Raw genomic sequence first — 26422 nt, 5'->3', positions numbered from 1 at the left:
TTTCAGTTAAACCCATCACTTGATGGTGGCAAATGCTATGTCTGTATGCAACCTGGTGTCTTCTCTGTTCTGAGTTTACCGAGGGATTTGTTTCTGATTTAACTATGTCTTATTTCTCTGAGGTCACATGCTGGGTAGGTATTTGGAGGGGAATACTAAGAGCTTACTGTAGCATCTTTAGGTTCCTTGGGCTTGGGGGGGTCGGGGGGGTCAGGGATGATGTTTGGGTTTGCGTTCAATGTCTTATTTGCAAAAAGTGATTGTACTGTTTTGTATTGTCGTGTAGGAAAAAGTGTTATGTATGCATATTTTCAATAAAGCATTCAGGGTTTTAAAAAATATATATTTGCCCCAGAAATTGTGATTAGGTTGGGAGTCTCTGCAGGTTCAGGATTTGGGGGAAAAAAAACTTTTAAATTGTTTCCAGTCCTCTGAATTGATCCTGACTCACAAAGTTAACAAAACATGATCAAATACATACATTTTATCTGAGTATTGTGAACATTTTTCACCTTGTTTTTTCTTTTTATTAGAAGTGTAAATTTTGACAAAACCTCCTCCAAAAAATAAAGAAAAAAGTCTGATTTATATTTGTAAAAAATATACATATTTCCTTTCTTTTATTTCTATGCTAAAATGAAATATTGGACCTGAATCTGAAAAAAATAAATGTAAAAAGTCCTTTATTTGATATTCAACCTTTAATGTATTATTGGAATTAAGCAGTTTGAGAAACACTAACATTTTATATTAAACTATAGAGAACACTTTGTTTTGTATCTATAAAGTCTATCTGCAAAAAAATAACATTACCCTATTAAAGGCAAAATGGTATATAATAAATACATCGTCTTTTATGTACTTTCTGCTACAAATGTGCTCACATACTAAATTAAATTTAATGTTAATTACTATTTACAAATGCAAAGTTTTTTAAAATGCTTTCAATAACTTTCAAATATCTATGTATGTACTTGAAAGTAGAACATCTTACAAAATAAAATGAATACAGATTTGTTCATATAGCAATTGTGTCAAATCTGCAGCGATAACGTGGAGATCTGCATTTTCATAAGCTGTGTTTAAAAAATTAAAATAGATGGATAAAATCCAAGCAAAGTATGTTTATGTGGCACTATTCTCATACAAAAATCCCAAAGTGCTTAACAACCCAAGTCAAAAACAGGATAAAACAAGAAATAAAAAGCATTGAATATTAAACAAACATAAAATTATTACATCTCACAAACATAAAACTCTTATTTGGCTAAAAAGCTGTCTAAAACACTAAATATTAAGGTGGTCTTACATGTCCCATAACAATTTTCATGATAACTAAAAATAATGCATTTACTTATCTATTGAAATAAATAAAAAATATATATAGCCGTACTTTAAAGTGACTGATCTTTACAAGATGAATAAAATAAAGAAACTAAACCAAACTGATGACTTCCAATATAATAAAATTGTAAATTGAGCTTTTATACTTTGCTTTAAGGCCTTCAAAAATACTCAACCACTGATATTTCAAATATCGTTTAAATATATATGTTTTATAGTGTTTGCAGCTTTAAGGAACATCATAGATTTAGAGGTCAGTCAAATTAAGTAGTCGATTAAAAAAAATCCTAGCTCCTATAAGTAGCAGAATACTCAAATGCATCATTTTATTATTATTGTTATTGGTTCTTTATATTTTCTTATTTTACCCTTACAATTTACGTATATTATTACACGAAATAATAAAATAAATGGCTCGAATTGGTTTGTTTTGATTCTCCCAAATGGGCGGAGCGACGTCCTGACGTAGCGTCATCTCTCCTCCGTTCCGCCCCGCCCTCCCCTGCCTTTACTCACAGCGCGTCGTCTTTCCCCAAAGCCGAACACAGAGCTCCGTCGACGGCTGTGACAGACTGCCGGCCGAGATCAAACGCCAGTCATGGCGGCGCCCTTAGCCCATTTCGACGAGGACTGGCAGGACTTTAACGAATTCCAGCCTTCGTCGGACTCCAACGAACAGCTGGACCAGCTGAATTCAAATGTCGGCGACCCGTCGGGCCTCGACGATTTCTCGGACTTTGACAACAGTTTCTCCGGAGAGATCTGCAGCTTCAAGTCGATGGAGGACCTCGTTCATGACTTCGACGAAAAGCTCACAGTTTGCTTCCGAAACTATAACACCACGACGGAAAACATAGCTCCTGTCAAACCTATCACAGAGGACAATTTCTTGAAAGACGACGAGTGAGTTTAAGTTTTATACGGCTTGTATTTATGATAACTTTTAATCGCTGTGCTGCTCTGGTTCGAGGCGGTTTAGCCTCCGGCGCTAGCATCCCCTTCATCTGTGTTAGCTTAGCTAGCTTCAATCAGTGTTGTGCAAAGTTTGGTTAGTATAATGTTTTTTCTCCCCTTGAAAACGGTTGCGGCGCTTTCTAAGACTATTTTTTAAATCTTAAACATTTTTATATTTATTTACTTAATTACAAGTTGCCAACTATTGAGTTGATGGATAAGTTGCCACGTTACTCGTGTTTTTTTTCTGTATGTTTGTCAATAACTAAAATTTTATGTTTTATACCAATATTTATGATTATATTATCCCTCAAATCATATAAATAAAACATGTTTGATAGTTTGTTTTTATAAATATTTATTTTAATAGGTTACGTCTTTCCATAATGTTCTGGCATCTCAGCTGGAGATCGTAGCAGGACCACGTGTCTGTTTTCAGCCAATCACAGCAGACTAAATTAAAACTACACTTGTTTGCATTTACTAGAAATTAAACAAGTCTCTTATCTCGTCACGCGATCTCTGGAAGCTGTAATTAAATATTTGACAAAATAAAACACTAAGATTGTTGTAACTAAATATTTAACTAGAATACAAATTTCTAAACAAACATAACTTAAATTATTTAATTAATCATTACACTCATTTTAGATTTGTTTCTCCCACTAGCTTACTGCCCCTGTATGTATATATGTCCATTATAAGATAAATGCTACAAGAACATGTTAAAAACACAGTTTTCACTCTTTTATGCACATATCTTATTCTAAACAATTTAGCCTTCTGTCGCCCTAAAACCTTCTCTTAAAAATAAGAAGGTTGATCAGACATGATGAAGACTGCTGGGAAAACAAGGGGAGCACAGAGAGAAATAATTGGACAGCCGCCCGGTGAAGCCTGAAGAACTGTGCCAGACTCAGGGAAACAGTTTTTTTTTACTTCCTTTCTTTTCCAGGACGTGTCTCGCCTCCTAACAAGTCGTCAAGTAAGATCAGAGCTGAGAGGCGCTGCAGGACGACATGGGATGAAACCAGGATGCATGTTTAGTGGGTTCCAGTCATAGTTAGTCAGAAAGAGGAAGAAGAGGTCTAATCATGCGTGCAATTTATAGATAAATGCAAACAAAACTGTGGGGGGACAAGTGAATGTGAAGATAGGGTTGTGCTCGATCACGTGTCTGGGACGCCGTTGAAGCTCGGGGCACAAAAAGCCTTTGCTCTATTTTAAAGCAGCCCGACTGCTCGCCGAGCAGAATGTGATGACTTCAGGGAGGAACATGCGTGTTATATAAACCCCCGCCTGTACATGTGTGTGTACGGGAACGAGGGAAGGGCTATGATCATTTGGAGCCATCGTGACACATGGGTTCACAGCATCCGTCCTGTCACAGCCAAGAGAACAGCCACTCATTTGGCTCAAAAAGTAGAAATGCAAAACGTCCACAGAATTAATAATGTAAATGTTGCAGTAAATATAATAAGAAAAAATATATATTTTTACCACCATCGGTTCAACTTGATGTTAAAAAATGTTTACATTCAACACTTTTTAGCAGCTCTGAAGAGTGTCCAAGTGGGGAGATCTGAACAGCTTATGCTGCGTCACGGTGCAAAGAGAAGGAAGCGTTTCTTGTGTATTCATTGTGTCTACACTGTGTGTTTCAGGGTGTGGAACGCTCTGACCAACAACTACGGTCACGTGATGCCCGTGGACTGGAAGACGTCCTACACTCGCACCCTACACCTTCCGTCGCTCAAGCTCACGGAGAACGAGGTATCACCGAGACCCGCGTGTTGTAGCGCAATTTAAGCACAAAGTTATGGACACAAAGCTATGATTTTTTTTGGAGTTTGCATTAGAAAATACGGGAACCAAAAACGGCCTGCCCTACTTTTTTTTTCTTTTTGATCGTTTTCTAATGAGATAATGAAGAACCTCTCAGTTTCCCCCACAAAGATGCAGAGACTTTACCAGATTCAAGTCTATTTATGTTGTGGTTAAAAACAAAAACAGTAGAAGAAATCACTCCCCAAAAGTTGGTTTTACTATTTATTAGTTAATCTATAATCTTTAAACATCTTAATTACATCTCTTGTATCCTTTATTTCCCTAAAACTGCCAAAACAAACAGGTTAAATCCCAGAATTCAGCACTGCAGAGCGTTTCTGCGTGGTGCGTTCACTGACCTCCGGACATCAGCAGCAAAACATAACAGCTTATCCGAGAAAATCTCAAACACCAGAACTGATCTGTATATAATTTGTTTATTTAAAAGCATTTTATTTATTTTATAGCTTTTGAGGAGCCTAGATAAAAAAAAATCTTTCAGGGAGTGTTCTGTGTTTTTTTGTTGTTAACCACAAAATAAAGAGACTTAAAACAGGTGAAGTTTACACAAAGGAAAAAATGACTTCATACCTTTAATATGAAAATGGAGGTTTTTGATCAGCAGTGGAGGGAAGTGAAGTATTACTTGATTGTTGTTTTATTTTTGTTAATGTTATGAATTAAGGAAGACTGTTGGAAGTAAGGATGCATGTTTGTTTAATGCTTTGTGGTTTGAATCTTTGGTTTGTTTAATTTGTAAAGAAAAAATGTGTTCTTGAAAAAAGAAGCTAAAAAATGTTTACATTTTTTCACTTTTTTGCAAAAATAATATGGTCTTTGCAGTCGGTAGACTGCTGCTGCGGGGCATAAAAAAAAACAGGTAAAGTTTCGTTTTCTCAATAAAACGAACTTATAACGAGAAAACAATCCCACCAAAAAAGTAGTTCAGGTCGTTTTCAGCTTCCATAACAAAAAATAATATTCTTTTTTTTTTGGTGTTCAACATCACATTTGTTTTCCGTCTCATGCAGGAAAAAAAAATAAATCTCTAAATAAATAAATAAACATACGTTTGTGAAAACTTCTATGCTTTGAATCTGTTTTCTGTGCTTTTGTCCTCTGATTTTTCTGCGGCAGAAGTTGGATAATCAGTCGTTGGATTTGTCGGATGATGACGAGGAACTGCGGGAACAACTGGACATGCACTCCATCATTGTCTCCTGCATCAACGATGAGCCGCTCTTAACCGCAGACCAGGTTAGCCATTCCCCACACGTTCTAGTTTGGTGTTTATCCTCTGAGGTAGATGTAAGAGTTGTAGTTTTTGGGGATATTTTTGAACATTTTAAAGGTTATTTTTTGCAAATTATGCTTTCTATGAACATTTTTTGAAATAATAAAAACTACAGTTTTACTATAAATCACAAAAACCTTTGTAATATTTTTCTGGTGTGTTTTTCAGGTGATAGAGGAGATAGAAGAGATGATGCAGGAATCTCCAGACCCAGACGACGACGAGAGCCCCTCCCAGTCCGACCTGTCCATGCTCTCTCAGGACCTGCAGGGTCTGAGGCGGTCCGGCTCCAGCACGAGCGACGAGGAACGTCAGTAATCCAGCCATCCTCGTGAAACTCTGCCACTTTTATCGCAGTAATGAGCGTGAATTTTACTGGGACTGTTGTGCAGACATGTGAGACGGTTATGTAACGTAAGATATAAATGGCGCCAGAGCAATTTGTGCACTGAAGCCATTCGTGCGTGTTGGTGAACCGTATCGGCATCGTCTAAAGATCTGAAGAACATGTGGTTCTGCGGTTGCAGGGCTGCGGCAGATGTCCGTGTCGGAGCTCTCCCAGACTCTGGAGGAGGTGGAGATGGCCATTCGCCGCTACAGCGAGGAGCTGATCCAGGCTCTGGCTCTGCGAGACGAGCTGGACTTTGAGAAGGAGGTACTCCATTTTTTTTCCTTTCTAACATCCACATTTTACTATTATTAAATCATTTTTGGAGTTTCAAAAACCAGATTGGGCATAGATGAAGTTTTCTTCTCTTGCAGGTGAAAAACAGCTTCATTTCGCTGCTGATTGACGTGCAGAACAGGCAGAAGGAGCACCGCGAGCTGCTGCGGAAAAAGAAGAAAATCAAAAGTGCACCAGTGACGGGGCCCAACGGTCAGAGAGCAGCCAGCACGCACGTTCCCGGCACGGTTAGTCCACAGCATGTTTTTTTTTGTTTTTTTTTGTTTTTTTCCACACAGATCCAAAGGAAGTTTGATGGGTCAAACTGGTGCGAAAGCTCTCCAACTGTCGCCAAACGTTTCTTCTGCTCCTCCCTTTCACTCTCTGTAGCTCCTCACTCTGGAGGGACTCTCCAGTGTCATTCAAAACAGCCTCCGTCAAACTTTTGGCCACACAGGAGGGGACAAACAGGTGCCCCTGCTCTCTCTTTCCTTCCCCGCTGATTCTTTTCTCTTTTTGTTTCCATCCGCATGTTTATTTGCACCTCCACTGCTATCACTGTCGTCTGGTGTCGTTTTTCTTTTGCCCTGTTTTTTTCTGGTTTTCCTTCTTTTATTTTGAAAATTTCACTGACTTATTTTTTTCAGCTAGGCATTGCACATCTGTGGCTTTTATTTTGGATCTTCGACTTCATTATTTTTTTTTTTTTATCAATCTAAAGTGATGATGTTTGATTTCTAATTTGACGTCACACAATATGTTATTCATCAAACAACCAGCAGGGGGAGACAAATGTCCTTACTTTAAGTTTCTGCTTAACTTTAACATTTTGTATGTTTTTCTTCCTTTTTTTAATTTTGTGTGTGTTGCACACATTTTCCTTTCAGTACCTGACAACTGTAATCCCTTATGAGAAGAAAGCTGGCTCCCCTTGTGTAGAAGACCTTCAGATCCTCACAAAAAGTAAGTAAATCCATGGAGAGTTGGAAGACAATATTTCCATTTGCTTATTTATTTGTCTTTTTTCCATACAGTCCTCCATGCCATGAGGGACGACAGTGACAAAGTACCTGCTCTGCTAACAGACTACATCCTCAAAGGTAAACATTCACACTTTTGCTAAAATCAGCATCTGTTATTATTTACCCCCAGAACTGTTTATGAATCAGAAAATCTCAAAGAATTAGATTGTTTTTAGTTTTTTTCCCCAAAAGGGTGAGTCTGGACTCTTTTGTTAACGTGTGCCTCCCTTGTCTTTCACCTGTGCTGCACTGTCCTTTGGGTAGCTCTGGTATGAGAGCAGTGGAACCTGGAGGTTTGTGAGATTAACACGGATCCTTCACCTTCAGCTCTACACCCCCCTGCTCTTCTCTTCCTCCCCCCTCTCCGCTCTAGTGCCGCATTCAAAACGTGCTTAGAAGTCGCCGCCACTCCCCCTGCTGTTTGTAGCAGCTACCGACGTGTTGCTTCCCTGTAGCTCCTCCTCACTCTATCCGTCTTTTAGTCGCTCTTTTCCGAACTCCACGGATCCTCAAAGCTCCGATTATCTCCAACCGCGGTGTTTTTGTCTCCACAGTTCTCTGTCCGACGTAGAAGTCCAGTAGAGTCGTCCATCCTGAAGAGGATGATTCCTCCCCAGACTCCTCCTCCTCCTCCTCATAGACTGTTTTTCTTGAGCAGTTTGTACTCTGCCATCTTTTATTCTTAATTATTTTTCTTAATGCTTGGCTGCAGGGTGACTTGCCAATAATCAGTGTTAGTCCAGACACCTTCCTTCCTGATTTCCGGTGCTTTTTTTGTGTGAAGGATCAGGGGAACGGCGAGGTGTTTTCCTTTTCCAACCAGGGAGATGTCGTCCAGTCTCTGTTTTCTTCAAGTCATTTGATTTTCTATTTTTAACATTTTTTTTATTTTTTATTTTTTAATGTTTTCTGAATCTCAAAGCGGCGTGGCATTATTTCAGATTTTCTCTCATGAAATCCTGCTTGATTGCACATTTGTCAGTCTGGAATCTTTCACGTAAGGAACTTTAACGGAACTTTAACGGAATTTTGACTTTCTATTCTGTTTTTAGTTTAGTCGATTTTGGTTTTGAAAATGAAATATTTTCTACTCGATTGGGAGAAATTGCACAGCTGTGAATTCTTTTTTTTTTTTTTTTTTAAAGGGACAGAACAGAGAGCATATTTTTTAAAAAAGAAAAGAGTTTATAGAAAGTTAAGAAACTTTGTAGGTATTTTGTAATTGCTGTTTGTAGACCTCGCGTAGTCACCCCAACATCTCTCTTTTTAGTCGTAGTAGCCAAACGTTTGTTGTTGACTTAATGAAGTAGTTTAGGTTTGGATTAAAAGCTCGATTATCGGTTTTAGATTGTAGTGGTTTTAAACTCATGGTAGCACTTTACTCTGTGGACGATCTGGTTTGGTGGAAAGCTTTTAGGAGCCTGCGGTGAATCATGCGGCGGTTTCCCTCATTAGTGGAAGTGGCTGGGAGCATTTGCTCCACCATAAAGGGGCACTCCACCTGCTTTACGTGTGCGGTGGGTTTTAGGTTTTACCAGACAGTAAATAAAACAGTTCAATATAAATGATGCTTTTTATATCTAAGGTTTTTTCTAAGTTTGTTTTTTCACAAATATTATTAATGTATGTCCTCCATCATCAGGACAAACATGTAATCTTCTTTTTTTAGGCTAATTTCTTGCATTCAGACTTCCTTTTTGTGTGTTTGCAGCAATTTATCTATTTTTTCTGATTTATCCACCACTCGATATATACATTTAAGCCAAATCTAAACTTTTTTTTTTCAACTTAGACTGTCTTGTCTTTAAAAATGTTGTTAACGTCTGGAGTGTCCCTTTATGAGCGTGTACCTCCACACAGTCACCGCCTGCTTCAGGTGTCATCAGGTCCGATGTAGCTCTCAGGTACAGACATCCTTGTAGAAACCTTTCATCATTACCATAACCACAATTATAAAAATAGTCATTTTTTTGAAATGTGTTTTATTGTTGTAGCTCTCAGTTGGACGGCTGCAGCATCTTCTCAACAAAGGGAACTAAGATTGAAATCATTTTTTTAAGTAGTTCTAACAGTCGTGGATGTTGGGGTGGGGTGTTCACATATCGGAGGTCCATTTATTGTTTCCAAATAAAACCTGACGGCTCACAGTGCTATTTTTAACTATTTATGTGTAGTTCTTAAAAGCTGTCGCCAGCTATGAAAACATTTACAACCCTGCATGGGCTGCATGCACTTTACTGCTGCCAGCGCGTTTCCGACGAGTCTTGATTTTGTTTGTTTACAGACATCTTTTATTACACTAAAGAAAGAGGGCAGCATCGTTTGGTTCCAATCGGATGATCAATCTATAGCAATACTGCTTTGTTTTTTTGTTTTTTTAATCGGCAGCAGCGAGGATCTGAGCAAACATATCAGTGCGACTCAAATGACAGATTTATATTTATACGTCTTTGAAACAAACAAAAGAAGAGGCTGCCTTTCTAAATGTTCACGAACTCTTAATGCAAAAGTAATCCCTCAGTCTGAGGGTTTATGTTTACTCTTTCATGTGCAGTATATTAATTTATTATGTTTTGTAACCATGGCTGTAAAAGTGTTTTACATTGCGACTCATTTCAAATAAAAATAGTACAGATACGTGTGGGACATTTTTATTCTCTTAATGCATTCGCTTTAGCAACTGAGAATTGATTCTGTGAAATGAGTTTTGTTTGTGAATTTAAAATTGTGTCGACTAATCACTGATTACTTTTCCGACTAATCGGGTCATGCACAAAGTGGGTGTAAAGCACTCATCTATCACTAGGCTGCTACTGCTTTTAAAGTTGCTATTTAATGATAAATTGATTTATTGTTGTAATCCAACAGTAATAAACCTTGTAAATTCTGCAGGTTTTGCCATTTTTAGAAAGGTCATGAACTTTTACATCCATGAAAATGACCAGGACTTGGCATAAAGCAACATCTGGACAGCACTGCTTCCGTTTTATTTTATTTTGTGACTCATAATTTTTAATCTTTTTTTTCACATTTTTTTCTTGACTTTACAAAAGTGTCGACTGTTTCTCCTAAAACGATCATTATCCACTTTCCTCTCCATCTTTGCACCTGTTTCAGTGTCTGATGTCTCTTTCATTAGTCCCGCCCCTCAATCGCTGCAGGGATGCTAACATCCGTATGGAGACGTTCAGGCTGCTGAAAATCCACGGCGTGGTCACAGATTGGTGTCGTTGAACATGGTGTGCTCCTTCCTCACCGTGCTAAAACCCTTGATGGTGTCGACGAATTCCTCATCGTCCATGAACTACGAAGGAGCAGAACGATCAGAGTCGACATCGATGTGCTCGGCGAGGGTTTCGTGGAGCTCACCATCCCGCTGTCATGGCCTGAGATGTTGGGGTCCCACACGTCGTCCTCCAGCGACTTCCCGTCCATCAGCTGGCTGATGCTGCGTCTCAGGGACGTCCCGCTGAGGATGCTCAGCTGCTGAGGAACCTCGTCTTCAGGCTCACACTTGGCTTCCAGGACTTCCTGCAGGCAGGAGAAAAACAAAGGAAGAATCACAGTCTCACTGTGAGAAAAATGTGACGTGACTCATCGGCGTTTACCTCCATCTTCATGGTGAAGCCTTTGAGAGTCACACTGTTGGAGAAGCCCGTTGTGTCAGGGACGGTGTCGAACTTTAAAAAAAGGAGAATTTGTAGGAGTAGTTATGCGAAGTTCAGGTGGACTTGTGTTAAAAATATCTGTAGTCATTAGCAGAATTAAACAAAGTTCTAGGGCTAAGAACTTCTCTCCCCACCAAGACAGAGTTGCTGGGAGGATAAACGGCCATTGGGCTCCTCGTCTGCATGGGGACGGCCACCAGAGGGGGTCTTTCACGGGGCAGGTGAGGTTTGCCTAAAGCCTGGAAACAAAAAACACCCACATTTTTAGGTTTTCCTTCTCTGTTCTACAGAAAACAGTTCTGACCGTGGTCATGAATACAGACTATTTATCTCCTGGTTTTATCTGTTCATACACCTACATCAGGGGATGGCCAAAATCCTAAACACATCTTAGGTCGCGGGCTGAACAAGATAAACATTTATTCAACACGCTCAAACTAAATTTCTAAAACTTTAAAACTGTTACTTTCTAACATAGTTATGAACTAGATATATATCATAACATGCGATAATGCAATGAATGGTGTAAGCTGAATTTGGCCACTGAAGATGCTAGTGCTGATAGCTGATGATGCTGAAAATGATAGCTAAAAACGCTGAAGCTGATAACTGAAAATGGTGAATACGATAGCTGAAAACGCTAAAGCTAATGGCTAAAAACGCGCTGAAGCTGATAGCCAGCTAAAATGTTATCTTAATGCCAAATTAGCCTAAAAAAGAAAAAAAAAATTAGGTTAGCCAAAACAGCTAGCATGTAGCTGAAAAAATAGCTAAACTTCAAATTAGCCTAAAAACAAAAAAAAGCCTAAATTAGCGAAAACAGCTAGCATGTAGCTGAAAAAATAGCTAAACTTCAAGATAGCCTAAAAACACAAAAAAGCCTAAATTAGCGAAAACGGCTAGCAGGTAGCTGAAAAAATAGCTAAACTTCAAGATAGCCTAAAAACACAAAAAAGCCTAAATTAGCGAAAACAGCTAGCAGGTAGCTGAAAAAAATAGCTAAACTTCAAAATACCTTAAAAACTAAAAAAAAAAACAATATTAGCCAAAACAGCTAGCATGTAGCTGAAAAAATGGCTAAACTTCAAGATAGCCTAAAAACAAAAAAAGTCTAAATTAGCGAAAACAGCTAGCATGTAGCTAAAAAATAGCTAAACTTCAAAATAGCCTAAAAACTTAAAAAAAGCCTAAATGAGCAAAAACAGCTAGCATGTAGCCAAAATATTATGATAAATATCCAAAATAACCTAAACAAATCTTAGTAAATACCAAAATAGTCTAAAAAGTTAGCAGAATGACAATTTTTAAAACTTTAAAACTAACTTTTTAACATAACTATGAATGATAAAAAGGCAGGAATATTATTCCAGAATAAATCAACTTAAACATTAAATAACTTTCAATATTTTACTCTACATAAAAGTATACAAGTTCATCAGGCCATTACTAAATATCAAATTGCTTTTCTCCTTCAGAATCTGCTGGAATTACATTGATTGTGTAAACAGTATAAAAGTTATGGTATGTTAAAGATTTTGTGTTTAAGAGTCACTGTCGGTGCCTCAAATGTTATTTATTCAGGTGTGGTGGGCCAAATTAAACAGCTTAACAGGTAATAGTTTTCCCATCCCCTAGGAATGGTGGTGCCGCAAGAATCCCACTGCTGCCACCAGTGCAACTGATTTTCTTGGTTGTAACTGGTGTCCAACAAACAAAACTATGAGACAAACCTTCCTCTGGCAGGGGCAGTAATAATTTTTATTTGTGGTGGAGAACTTGTCCTCACCTTGTGAAGCACTACGCCCAACACAACCGCCAGCAGCAGCAGGGCGACGGCCGCCATGACGACGATGAACCACAGTTCCTGCACCAGCTGCCCGTCTCCCCGTCCGCCCTCGGCCCGATCAACTCCACCTCCTCCGCCGGGAGGGGTGGGGCTCACCAAATCTGGATGAGAACATTGATATTAAACCAACGACCACTTCCTTGACCCCCAGCAGTCCTCAAGTCTGTGATTGACCCCTTTTCAAGAGGGAATATGGGTCAATTTGAACACAATGTTAGGGTTAGAATTAGTTAGAAAATAGCTTTAAAAGCACTAACTAAATAATATTTTAAAGTGGAGCATAGAACTCTAAAAACATTCACATGTGCTAACTTAAAATTCAGCATAGAATCTAATGAACCCATGGAAATATTTGATGGAATTTTGTCCCTATAATGTTTGTTAGTGAAGCTCTACACGTCCAATTATGCATGTATGCAAAAGAAAAGCTTCCACCGAGTGTTCTGATACTTTTTCCACTTGATGTGCAGCTGGAGAAGAACTTTTTGGGGTGTCCACTCTGACTTTGCAGTGTTTGTCGACGTGCGACTGAAAGATGATCATCTTTGGAGGAGACGGCATTGAAACTGGAGACATACTTTCTTCCATGGCCTGGTTTCTCAGCTTCACTAATGCCGAACACTTCTTAGATATACTCTCAGGTTATAGTTGTAAATGTAAAGGTGAGAGTTCTTAAAAGTCTCAAAAAGTAGGAACTCACCAGCACTGAGGTCCGTCTTTCGGCTTGCAGAGGCTTCTGGCAGCCCCCTCCAACACTGAAAAGACCCAAAAGGCCGAAAAGTGTGTTCAGGATCCCTCCTGTCGATCCATCAGAACTTTCCACCTGAAGCTTTTACTAACTGATGTTTTGACATCACACAGGTGAGCTCAGGTGTGGGAAGATCAAAAAATAGGTTTGAAATATGTCCTTTTCTCCATCTGCTGATTCTGAAAGAAATCAACAACCTGCATGTGCAGTCCTCTAAAACTCCCAACAGCCTTTGCTTTTCCTCAGCGGCGCCATGGTAACAGTGGGGTGTCAGGTTTCGGTTACCTGGGGAGCCTTGGTTGTAGAGTATCACCTCCTGACACTGCAGACTATTAACATCAGTGATGGAAATACTGTTGATTCCATTATTTATTTATTTATTTTTCACTATGAAGCTGCTGCAATATTTGAAGGTGCACAGAAGGAGTGACACATCAAGAGTGCACGGTGAGGAATCTTTAAAAACAGTAAACCTCCAGGTTTTTGTCTCCTGCTAAAATCAATCGGCATGAGTTGAGGGAAAAAGCAATCACTATTCATCTCTTTTGTAACTCTTTCCTTAACCACACGGTGGCGCTAAGCTGCAGCTTTTTGTCACAGGTAATGTCCAGATGACTGAGACAAAGACAGCAGACATTATAGTCATAAAGAGAAGCAGTACAGCATATTTATCTAGATTAGAATGTCCAGGAAGTGACATAAAAACTCTTTCAGTTGACTGGTAGAGCAAACTTGTCTATTTGCAAATTAATGAGCTAAAAAAAAGTGAAAAAAAATGTTTTTGTGAAGCACAAAACTCAACTCAAGTATCATCCCCTTTATTTAAAATCTCAGTGTCCGTGTACATCATAACTTCTAGTTTTGATTTTCTTTAATATTTTTCAATAAAAGAAAAAAAAGTTGATTCACATCTTTGCTTCACATTTAATTTGTGACCCAAAAAAAACCCAGTTAAGTTAAAGGAAAAATAATAATATGCCTTAAAATGTAAGTAATTTACTTTTTTGGTGTAAAAGAGTACTTTTACATTTTTTTTCATTACCAGGATGCATTGGTTTGCACATAAAAATGATAGATGAAGATGATATCACATCTGAAGAGACAGATCATGACTCAGACTTTAAAAATCTATATTATTTATGCTCAATTTAGACCGCGTTACATTATTTTAAGGTTTTACTTATCCAGCTCCATATTTTCTGAGACTGCTGCCCCCAAGTGGTAGCACAACGGTATTACAGAAAAAAGAAGCTTCATGACCTGGAGCCTTATCCTGCTGGAAGAAGCATCAGAAGATGGTACTCTGTGGTCATAAAGGATGGAGATGGTCAGAAACTATTGGAAAATTAGAGGTTTTCGCGCATTTGTGAATAACGTATATGTATATATTTCCAGTTTTTATTGGAGAGCATTTTTTTAATGTGCAGAGCAAATCATCAACTAAACCCAAAAGTCTTTAAAAGTGTAGTCGTTGGTCACCAGTCACCCCCTCCCTCATTTAGCCCCTCCTGTATCATTTATACATTTTCTTTTTCGAGAGGCTCTACTCCATTTAATATCCTAATCAGCATTCATACCTTGCCACAACGATTCTGGAAAATGCTTTTTTTTTATTTTTTATTGAGGAAGTGATCTCACCCTTGAGTGCCAGAATCAGCTTTTTTTACAGCCCATCTCCTTCAGGCCTCATCCATCACCGTGGTGTCTGAGCAGCACAGCCGCCAGACACACACTAACTCATTTAAGGAGGCGGCGTATCACTCAACAATGCTAACTCGCTTACTGACGGCAAGCGTGATGAAAATTCTCCAGCTTCCTCCTAAAAAAAGAAAAAAGCCCCTCTGCGCTCTCGGTTGGTTTGTTCTGCAGAAGAACTGTTTGGCTTTTTGATTTTGTTGACAGTCACAGTATTTGATTTAATCTTTTATGTTAAAAAGAACAGTACTAATTCAGTCAAATGTGTTATTATATAGTATCAAAGGTACAGTTTTCGACTTTTACATTCTTTATTCAACTATAACTAAAAAAAACATGCAGGAGATACAAAGTTTCTAGAGTTAAATCACAGTGTCTCTTCTAGTGTCTTTTAAACTCATGATCTTTTATTTGTTTATTTTTCCTTATATTTTCTTCCAAATTAACACAATTTCAATCCCATTTTTGGATGGATCACTTCATTTTTGCTTCTGGAACTAAAAAAAAACAAAAAAAGAAACAGATGGATCTGCACAGTTTATTAGTATCCCAAACCATAACACTTCTACCACCATGCTTTAGGATAGGATACTATTGTGCTGAGAAAGAAAGCAGATTTTGTCCCAGAAAATTTCACTTCCCCCTTGCTTTTATCTTCTTTGTGGTGGACAAGATAAGACAAGTAGGGTTAACGGTGGTGGAGCGGTTTGCACTCGTGCCTCACAATGGAAAGGTGGTGGTTCAAATCCCTCAGTAGGTCCGTTCTGTTTAAAGCAGAGGTGTTGAACTCAATTGCACATTAGCCAAAACCCAAAATACACCTTAGGTTAAAACAAACATTTATTCAACTCTCTGAAACTTAAATTTTAAAACCGTAACTTTTTAACATAATTATGAAGCAGATATATAGCATTACCTGTAATAAATAGTGGGAATGCTGTAAGCTGAATTTGCCACTGAAGATACTGAAATTGATATTCAAAAACACGGAAATTGATAGTTAAAAACGCTGAAGCTGATAGCCAGCTAAAATGTTAGCTAAATGCCAAATTAGCCTAAAAAAACAAACAAAGAAATAAAAACTTAGGTTAGCCAAAACAGATAGCATAGCTGAAAATATAGCTAAACTTCAAAATAGCCTAGAAACTTTTAAAAAAAAAGCCCAAAAACTTAAGAAAAAGAAAACCTAAATTAGCCTAAACAGCTAGCATGTAGCTAAAATATTAGCTAAACTCCAAAATAGCAAAACAAATCTTCGTAAATGCTAAAATAGTCCAACAAGCTCGCAGAATAACATTTTTTATAACTTTAAAACTGTAATAGGAATATAATTCCAGAATAAATCAACTTAAACCTTAAAGAACTTTCAATATTTTGCTTTCCATGTGACTTTGACATGTGGTGTAGAGTTAGCATGTTCTCCGTAAGCATGTGTGGGGACTCTATAGCTTCCTCCACAATTCAAAAACCTGTTTTATAGGTAAACTGGTGATTTTAAATGGTCTATGTGTGTGACCCTGCAACAGACTGGTGAACTGTTCAGGGTGAACTCCACCTTTTCCCAACAGGAGCTGGTTTGGGTTCAGATACCCTGAAATGGATACAGTCCTGAAAATGGATGGCAACATCCCCAAACCATCTATTGATGTTATGTCCATCTCTTTGGGTGCGCCCCCCCCCAAACACAGCTTTTCATTGCTGCTTAAAATCCCCAAAATTAATTTTTCCAACATTTTCTTTTAATTTTGAATTTATTTCATTTATTCTTGTTATTCCATCAACAAAGGAACAAATTAAACAGTGTTTTTGCAGACAATAAAGAGGTCTGACGTCTCACCTTTGCGCGCCATTAGTCGGGAGTTTTTAAAAACACAATTCCTTCCCCCTGATCGCACAGCCATGACATGCAGGCTGCATGAAGAGCGGAGGACAAATCGATAAACACACAACGCACTCAGGCCCGCCTGCTCCAAATAGAAGGTATCAAATGTTTCAGCAGCTTGTAGAGGAAGACAGAGTGCAGACTTTTGTCACTATAAATAGTGAACCAGGCGGGGAGTTTTGTTTCTCGCAGGATGACGGTGACGAAGCGATGAGTCGGGCGCTCTCCGGGGCGACTGCTCCACTTCATTATATTATGGATGTTAATTAGAAATCTCCATTCAGCTGGCCTAAATGCACTATAATGGGCTCGGCGTTGTCCATTGTTGCCCCGTGTGGAGTCGACTGCAACCACTTACCACTTTTTAATGAATTTGCTGCAGACCAAACGTAGGACGACACTGGGGTGTTATCAGCTTTGCATTAAGGGGATCATATTTATTAGCCAAAAAAAAAAAAATACAAATAAATCATCCTGAGAATAAAACAGAACAGCTCTTCCAGACGAAACACCTCTGTTGGCATAAGACATGATGCATATACTGTACAGCAACACTTACACATTTGAACTGCCATATTGTTGATGGATCCAAAAAAAAAAAGCAGATTACACTGTCCGAGCACTCAGATTACCTCCAAATTTAATCCCTTCATGGAGGCGAAACACAAAACTCGTCACACAAAAACACGCCATCACCTGGTTCCCCCAAATTTTATGGCTAAAACGGGAAAATAAAAGTGCACAGATTTGACCCGACACTGAGATTTCTACCATAAAAAAACACATAAGCACCTCTCTAATCCAAGATATACATACTTACTGTATAATGCAGCCTTTTTACATTAAGTCAGAAAAGTCCTCTTCATTTCATGATATAATATAGCAGGGAAGCTAATGTAAAAAAAAAGAAAATAAAACGAAAACCTTATCAAATCTTTAAAAACCAAAAAAATTCACCGCAATTTTAAAGTCAAACAGAGTCAGTTTAAAATAAATACCTGCTGTCATACATTTGCATCATAGTATCCCTTTTCCCTGAAGTTCTCTTTAAATCTTAGATTTATTTGTTTTTAAGTTACTAATCACAGCATAGAACAATTTATGAGACATTTTAGTAGACGATTTATGTTTTTTTTTTCCTCAAATTTCGTCTCTACTCTTTGGCAAAAAGAGCATTCGTTCATTTTCTGTACAGAAAAACCACAAAAACAGACCAAATCCTGAAAACTGCAGCAATCCGCGGGGATCTTCAAGTATCAGCTCCTTCCTTTTGAAAGCAGAAACTACGTTTGGCATGTGAGGGGGGAGTATCTGTAGAAGGCGCTTCCTCCCGCTTGTCCGTTTGTCTTCAGCTCCGCTACGGGCGTAGCTCTAGCTAGAAAAGTAGTCCTGCCGCTCCACAACTGCAAATTCGGACGTAAAGGTGAAACGCTATGAACATGAATTCTTACACCCTCACTCAAAGCTGATTGGCTGTTCAAGCTTTGGCCTCCAGGAGTTCGAGGAATAGTTTGTGCATGGGCACACGGCCGTCCTGTTTAATGCTGCAGAAGTGCTGGACGGCACGGGCCGCCGTCTGACGCAGGAGGGGGAGGGTCATGATGACCTTGCCGGCGCGCCGCGGATCCTCTGGATGGTGGGTGAGCTCGTAGTCCTGTAGAGCCCCGTGGAGCTCGTCCTGGAGTCTCTGCACCGCTTCCGTGTCCTCGATTTGCATGGAATCTGAGAGAAAAGATGATGTAATTATAAAATATTCAGTTTTTTAAAAAGTGTGCCGTCTGTGTAGGCGCCTTACCCGAGTTGGCGAGCGCGATAGCTTTGAGGACCACAAACTCCTCCCTCTCCAGTCCTATGCTTTTGTACTTCTTCACCAGCTGCAGAATGGCGTTGTTGAGGTCCAGCAGCCCGGCCAGCTTGGACTGCTCCTCGTCCATGATGTAGTCCTCCGCGTACACAAGCTTGTCTTCGAAAGCCAGAGAGCGAAACACAACCCGGAGGATCAAAATCTCCATCCAGCCGCTCTGCAGGAGACTCATCTGGTCTGCCAGAGAAAGAGAGGCGAAGCCTGGAGAGGAAGGAGGGCAGAAACACACAGAATAAATATTAAGATGAATTATATGGAACGTTCAGGACTTCAGTTAAAGGAGGACTTTCAATTAAATCAGTCTATAGAGTGATTTTTGTTACCATATTGCAAACAAAAGTCACAGTTTTGAGATCAACATTTTCTAAATTCCAAAGTGTCAAGTGTTGAGGATGAAAATTACTAATTTGCAAATGAAAATATTTCATATTTGCTTTCAAAAACTATTTTTTGCTTTCTAAATAATTAAGAAGTTGCAATTTTTTTTCTTGCTTTCAAAAAATATTTTCACTTTTGAAAACTTTTTAGCTTTCAAAAACTATTTTTGGGTTTACAAACTTTTTTTTTGCTTAAAAATTATTTTTGCATTTGCAAACTTTGTTTATTGCTTTAAAATATATATATATATATTTAAAAAAATGTTTTTGCGATTGCAGCACAAATATTTTTACATGTGTTGTGCCTCATCTCGCTTTCGCCCTATCTTTGATTTTGCGTTGATAATTCTGTTTCATATAATGTTTGTGCCAGTATGCTGATTGGTCTAGATTCCCAAAAAGTTTGCAAATGCAAAAATATTTTTTAAAAGCAAAAAATAAAAATAAAAAATTTGAAAGCAAATATTCAATATTTCCATTTGTAAAATATGATTTTTTATTCTCAACACTTTGTATTTTGTTTGCAATTTTGATCCCAAAACTGAGACTTTTGCTTGTAATATGGTGGCACAAAAATCACTCCATATTATTCCCCAAAGGGGAATATTTTTTCCACATTTCAGAACACAAATTCACAGAAAAACTAAAGTAAGCTTTTAAAAGACATCTTTAGATCTAAAGCATTCCCAGCGATCTATTAATTATGATGTTGACATTTTTGGCCAAATTTAAAAAAATGTCAACAGTAATTTGCAGCTGAGATGATTGTTGGCACAGAGCAACCCCGCCCCCCTTCCCCAATGCTGATAGTTTGAAGCTAGGGTGCTTGCTTTTTCTGTCACAAAAAAGCTCTTCAACAAATGGCTTTTTTTATCTGTTTACAACAATTTGAATTAAATTTTTTTTTATATATGTTCTCCATCAGAAAAATGCCACAAGAACATGTTAAAAACACCATTTTATTTTTGTATTTATTTAGTCTTTTGGGTACGTCAGCTATTTAAGCTGCAAGCTTTTTAAGTTCATGAAATCCTTCAGTAAATCAGTGAAAACGTGTTAACAGAGGAGTGGATTTAGAAATCCATGAAGCAAAATCCTCACAAAGATTTAGTTTGAAACTGTCAAATTCACATTTTCCCCAAACCTCAAAATGAAGTCCAGGCTGTGTCTTCTTGAAAAGCAGAAATACTCTGCTTGGGCTCAAATAAACCTCTAAAAATGTGTAGAAAAAGGATGTTTATGAAACGGCCAAACAGCAAAGGAATCATCTCTACTCTGATTGACAATTACACCCCACACGGGTATGATTATACCCGCTAACTACCCCCACATGCACACACTTGTACATTTCCTGTGATTAAACAGGCGGTATTCTATTTATTTTTTTCCAGCACTTTTACTGCCTCCAGCGGCGCCAGTGGACATGAATTTTTAACCCCCCCCCGATTGATTAGGAGCGCCGTTGGTGGACAATTTCATCGTCCGATTGGGATCGGGGCCATCGATCAGGAGTTTGATGACATCTAAAGCTATTTATTCCCAACATTTTCAATCTTACAGAAAAATCCTTTATGTCTGATTATGTAATCTGATCCATGTCGACCACATGATGAAAACACGCTTTCTTCCCTTCTAGCGACACTGCTGCACATTCACTCGACCGGCGCAGTTCATCCCCTGTCAGCGCAGCAGTCGCCATCAACACATACTTGACAGCCAAGTTGCAGTGCAGATTTGCAAAAGATAACCAAAACAAAGAGGGCAGTTGGTCTTTCGCCAGCTCATCTGCCAGTCTGCCTCTCAGACTTCAGACCTCATCACTGTCAATCAGCCTGATAGGAGGCGGCACTGAGGAGGGGGCGCGGGCAGGACAGTAGCCCCGGCACACTCACCTCCCCTTGGGCAAAGAACTCAGATGGCCCGGGACATTTCGCCCAGGACCCTGGTTCTCGCTGCATTGGGGGGGGGCAGTGTGTTCTGCCACTCATCCAGAGCTGATGTGACATCGCCATTACGCTGCCAGGAAAGGCCACCATTTTTTTAATGCCCCTTGTCCTGTGGCTGCCTGCTGTACCCATTTGTTTCCCTGCCACAGCTTTGATGTCTTCTTCTTCTATGTCTTCAATTTATTTTTAAAATTAACATTGTAAAAGCAGTATATTATTGATGCACAAACTCCAAGTGAATGGTGATGCTTTTTTATTCAAATGTCAGTTTTGGTTAAATTACACACATTTGAGTCGAGTTTATTCATCTAAGGTTAGGTTTGTTGCACCCAAAAAGGGCTGCATTTTTGCAGAAAATTTAAGGGAAAATTATTTTGGCATGACAACATTTTTAAAATCCTGTTTGTCAATAAACAGGATTAAATCCTTTAATCTCTTTTTACTTGTTCATACTACTCTATTCGTATTCTAGTCCTATCTGTAATGCTGCAACATTGGAATTTCCCAATTTGGGACGAATAAAGGATTATCTTATTTTATTTTATCTTATCTTATCTTACGTGGTTTAGGAAAAACTATTTTAGAAATATCAAAATTGAAACTAAATAATGATTTATGAAGACGGTTGATGCATAAAACATTAGTTTCTCTTTTAGCTTCTTGTTCTAGCTTGAGCTTATAGTCAGATTCTGGACAGAAAGGATATCTGAGCTTTCCTTGAAGGAATTTACTGTAAATTGAGGGGGAGGAGTCCTCTCTTTTGATGTAGAAAATACACTGGGCGGGGCCACAATCTCCCTGCTCCACTGATGCATCCACGCCTTTGTTTTCCTCGTCTGAGCGTGCATCTGGCTCAAAACTGGACGAATGGGAACGAGAGAGTGCGGAACAGATGGATGATGGGTAGGAGGGGCGGGCTTACTCCACGCTAACAGCTCAGAGAGGAATTTCTAATGAACTACTGCTGCTCTACAGAAATTATGTTGTAGAAAATTACAGATTTTTTTCAAATTTGGCTAAAAAGGACATAATTGTTATTAAAAAACCACTGGGAACACTTTTAAAATAAATCAAAAGGTGATCGGAGTAGAAAAAGGGGGCTGAACTTGAAATGATAAAAATGTAGTATTTTGAGCCTTTAAGAGGATTGACATCAGTCAGCTGACCATCTTCTAAAAGTTAGCCTGATATTTGATCAAAAGTGTTCAATTACTGACAGTTCTTTAGAATTTTTTTCACTTGAATCAGCTGGAGTCCAAACAATGAGAGCAAGCCACTTCGACTTCTGGTTGGACTCGTTTGGATCCACTCATCCACGACTCAAAAACAAAAAAAAGCAATGATGCAGATTTCCCAGAATGCCCAGAACCGCTGACAAGCATTTCCAACCATGAGCCCTACATCATGTGTTCACAGATCTCCATATTTCTGTGTGCACTCATCAACTCCTGTAAGAGATACGCTATAAAGCTTAAAAATAAATGAATAAATTCTCCATTCTTCCTCTCAGTTGCCAAACACGCCCGATGCATCTTCCCGAGTTTCATGTATTTTGGGTGACATATGCGAGGCTTGAGTCAAATGCGTTTGACATCTAGATAAAAACATGGCCGCCTCCTCCCCCCAGGTGGGTATCTGCTGCCGCCCCGCGTCCCCCAGCTAAAGCCTCCGCTGGCAAAGGCCTACAAAAATACAGCCGTCAGTCGCGCTCCATCTGTCCTGACAGTAAAGAGCCAAAATCCGGGGAAAAGGGAACGACAGTGGCGGCCCGAGGGTGTGGAGGGGGGAGGAGGCTTTTCTTATAAAACACAGCAATAGAAATGCTGATGAGGGACAACATTACACATGGATCCACTCGGTAGGAAGAAACGCCGGGCCCGATATAGCAGGGAGATGCAAGAACACGCACCCGTTCTGTTTGTTTTGTAAGCAGATCAGAAGCAAGACATCAACAGAAAGCCCAGGTGTTTCCCAGGTGATGTTTTGGGTGTGAATAATAACTGATAAAGCAGTCAGAGGAAAAGAGATGATGAGAAGAATGGAAACCGAGGGAGGAGATGTTGTCTCAACTGGCTCCAGACAGCAAATGATGATTCATGAGCTTAATGGTTTATTTACCGTTTTCTTGGAGCTTTGGAAACAGAAGAAGACTCTATGTATTCTCATATTTAAAGAAAATAGGCATAAACTTAGGCTGGACCTAAATCTTTATGCTTAAGCTAATATTTGAGACGATTTTTAGAGTTTGTATGTCACAGGAAGACAAACGTGTACTATTTAAAGCCCAATCCAATGAAAGTTGTGTTTTCTCTCATTATGGAGGACGTATATAATGAAAATTAAGTTATTATTTAGAAAAAAATAAATTAATATATTCATAAAATCCCTGATTGACAACAATTTGAGCAAAGAAAAACTTAATTTTCCCCAGTAATACATCTACTCAGCAATAGTACTTGATGGATGAATAAAATTTCCAAAAGTCCTTAAAAATCCACTCAATGGAAATTTTATTTATCATGTTTTTAATATGTTTTTGTGGCATTTTCTGATTATAAAGGACAGAAATAAAGAAAATTACCCTTAAAATTACATTTCTGAAATTGTTATTTGTTCAAATCAGGGTGAATCAATAGCAGATGAAAAATTGCAGTTTGAAAAAGTTTTTTTGTCCTAGAAAATACGCTGGGCAGGGCCACAACTTCTCTCCTTCAAGCTCTCAGTAACAGGGAAGGGAATGGGGGGCGGGGTTGCTCTGCACCAATGGTATCGCCCTCAATTTAGGGGGAATTTCTAATGAACTCAATTTGCAGAAAATATGCAAGAAAAAAACAAGTTTTTGATTTTGGCTTAAAAAAACAGCACGATAATAATTAAATACTTTTACAATAGATCAAAAATGAGCCTAAAGTTTGTAATGCCAAGGTTGAAAACTTTTTTTATCCTAATTATATTCCAAATATCTTAAAAACGTAGCTTCAAATAACTGTCCTCATGCTGGCACACATCAACAGCCACAAAGCATCTTAATAGGATGCTCTTGTTCTCTTCCTCATCCAAGGAAAAAGAAATCCTCTCGAGATCTGATCCGCCCTGCTGTGAGATCCGCCTGTGATCTCACAGCAGGATGGCTGCAGCCCACAACACAAACGACCACCTCCAGTAGATGTGTGAGCACCTTTCAGTCAGTCATACCGTGTAGAGCACACTCACAAATACAGAGAAGGATTGACAGATAACACACAGAGAGGCTTAATCGCTCCTGCCCCCTTCTGAGTTGGCAGAGCGCGCCCTGGCAGCCACATTTCTGAGCAATCCCCGTGATCTGATTAGAGACTTATCTAATGTGTGTAGTGACGCGTTCAAAGCTGAGCGAGCAAGAAAGGAGCCTGAATCTCACCTGGGATGTGTTTGGCCCAGCCGATGTTGACCACCAGCTCCCTGTCGGCCAGGTCGCACAGCGTGGTCAGAGCCTTGATGTCGCTCTCCGGTACCGTGGGATCCGGCATGGCGAAGATGCCCTCCGGCTCGGCAACCAGCAGCAGGGAGATCACTTTGTTCTCAAGCACGCCGCCAGCAGAGACTGAGGAGTTTATGACAACAAAAATCTTTATTAGACTGTTGAAGATTGATTAAAAATAACAAAAAAGATTATATAAAATGCTGTTTTACATATTGACAGCCTAAGGGTCATGTGACCCACTCGTTTTCTCTGGTTGTGGGGGATTTGAGGTTCTCTTACATGTTTTTTTCTGCGGGAGGGGGTTCTGAGAGTGCAGATACAGGCTGTTCTCGGCATCTATCCTTCTCTTGTACTTTTGTCGTCCTCCTCGAACCCGGTCCAGACGCACACCTGCACAAAAAAAAAAAGGACGATCACAGAATTATTTAGAATTCCATTTGGTCATTTGGGAAATGTCTCTTTAGAATGTGAGACTCAGGAAAGTGGCAAGCACAAAATAATTGAGGGTCAAGAAAATTATTTTAGTTTAGCCTCGTTTCCACTGAGCAGTCCAGTACAGTACAGCTCGATCGGGTATTTTGAGCATTTTGCAAACAGTTCTGGCCCATATCTCTTGAGGGCCCTCATTGGTTGTAGGTCCATAGAAAAATAGAAAGGGATGACGACATTAGCAAGCACCAGTATAGCGCTAAGCTAGCGATTCAGTTTTCCTCTTTATGGCAGTATTCTTCTTAGCTGGCCGTAATCTTCTTTCAGACAACATTAAATTCCTGTTATACACGATTTACAAAAAGAAAAGCAAGAAAAAGACAATCTGCTGGATGACCCTCCATTGTTGCTGCTTTTCTAGTTGTCGCCCTACTAGCGTTCCACACCACGCATGCGCTTTAAAAAACAAATTCTCCTCTCACCACAGTAACTTTTTACTCAGTGTAGACAACTTGACCTTATTGGAAATATATTAACTGAATTGGACTCAAATACTGGTTATAAATAACGCTCGGTTTGACGTTTCTTGCTTTATGTAAACCACATGAAGACAAACTGTACTGTAAACTTACTGAATGAATTGGAATGAACTTATCGTCAAATCATTGAATTGAAAAGGTGGTAAGAGTTGAGTGTCGTCTGCATAGAAAAGGGAAGTTTTAAGCATCTCATTAGTTGAGGAAATTGATCATCACTCCACATAAGCCAGCTATCAGTCAACAAAAATGCTTTGTGTTAAACCCGGTAAGCCATCAGGACATCATCCAGTCATCAGCACACATGTACCGTCCACCCCAAGGAGAATGGACAGAGCGGTCTAATGCCTGCATGGCAGCACATCCTGTAACACGACACCGAGCAACTGTAGTGACAAAAGCTCATTTTAACCCCCACTAGAGCCAGCTCGATGAAGACTTAAGACCGCTCGTTCTTGCATGTGTCTATGGCACATGTGTCAAAGTCAAGGCCCAGGGGCCGGATCCGGCCCTCCAGATCATTTTATTTTATTATTTTATTTTATATCATTTTATTTGTGCTTATTTTTAACTTGTATAATTTGGACAAATATATTTTTATGGAGAGTAAAATATTTAAAGTTATTTAAGGTTTAAGTTAATTTATTCTGGAATAATGTTCCTGCATTTTTTATTATTCAATATTATGTTAAAAAGTTACGGTTTTAAAGTTTTGAAAATTGGTGTTCTGCTAGCTTTTTGTACTATTTTGGCATTAACTAAGATTTTTTAGGCTAGTTTGGAGTTTAGCTAATATTTCAGCTACATGCTAGCTGTTTTGGCTAATGTAGCTTTTCTCAGTTGTTTTATGATATTTTTAAGTT

The 26422-nt window shown here is 38.9% G+C and overlaps 3 protein-coding genes across 10 annotated transcripts in view; 1 reads left to right on the top strand and 2 right to left on the bottom strand.

The window, feature by feature from the left end:
- The first annotated feature begins 1839 nt into the window (after window positions 1-1839).
- Window positions 1840-9742, top strand: si:ch211-57i17.1 (uncharacterized protein LOC565010 homolog). Of its 5 annotated transcripts, XM_024291829.2 has the most exons (11): window positions 1840-2247; window positions 3963-4071; window positions 5263-5382; window positions 5588-5729; window positions 5947-6074; window positions 6182-6331; window positions 6474-6554; window positions 6971-7046; window positions 7118-7183; window positions 7370-7398; window positions 7660-9742. In XM_024291829.2, the coding sequence occupies exons 1-10, from the start codon at window positions 1943-1945 to the stop codon at window positions 7378-7380; spliced, it is 1188 nt and encodes a 395-aa protein (XP_024147597.1). In that variant the 5' UTR covers window positions 1840-1942; the 3' UTR covers window positions 7381-7398; window positions 7660-9742. The 5 variants fall into 5 exon arrangements, 4 of the variants coding, with proteins under 4 accessions (XP_024147597.1, XP_036066477.1, XP_024147596.1 ...); XR_004947284.1 differs by having other exon boundaries at window positions 7118-7398; XM_024291828.2 differs by lacking the exon at window positions 7370-7398 and having other exon boundaries at window positions 1841-2247.
- Window positions 9743-10114: 372 nt separating this feature from the next.
- Window positions 10115-14291, bottom strand: si:ch211-57i17.5 (usherin). The gene is made up of 6 exons (XM_024291831.2): window positions 13320-14291; window positions 12560-12720; window positions 10908-11012; window positions 10714-10785; window positions 10475-10636; window positions 10115-10409 (listed from the first exon to the last, which is right to left on the bottom strand). The coding sequence occupies exons 2-6, from the start codon at window positions 12614-12616 to the stop codon at window positions 10320-10322; spliced, it is 486 nt and encodes a 161-aa protein (XP_024147599.1). The 5' UTR covers window positions 12617-12720; window positions 13320-14291; the 3' UTR covers window positions 10115-10319.
- Window positions 14292-16440: 2149 nt separating this feature from the next.
- Window positions 16441-26422, bottom strand: part of LOC112158453 (estrogen-related receptor gamma) — a 28824-nt gene continuing 18842 nt past the window's right edge. For all 4 annotated transcript variants that reach the window (XM_024291837.2, XM_036210583.1, XM_024291833.2 and 1 more), the window contains 4 exons: window positions 24874-24984; window positions 24532-24714; window positions 18740-19009; window positions 16441-18666 (listed from right to left, as the gene is read on the bottom strand). In XM_024291837.2, the coding sequence (XP_024147605.1) occupies window positions 18422-18666; window positions 18740-19009; window positions 24532-24714; window positions 24874-24984 (809 nt within the window). In that variant the 3' untranslated portion in view covers window positions 16441-18421. The remainder of the gene's footprint in view (window positions 18667-18739; window positions 19010-24531; window positions 24715-24873; window positions 24985-26422) is intronic.

The sequence above is a fragment of the Oryzias melastigma genome, linkage group LG24 (genome assembly GCF_002922805.2).
Source record: "Oryzias melastigma strain HK-1 linkage group LG24, ASM292280v2, whole genome shotgun sequence".
Taxonomy (NCBI): domain Eukaryota; kingdom Metazoa; phylum Chordata; class Actinopteri; order Beloniformes; family Adrianichthyidae; genus Oryzias; species Oryzias melastigma.
This window is presented reverse-complemented; position numbering and strand designations above follow the sequence as displayed.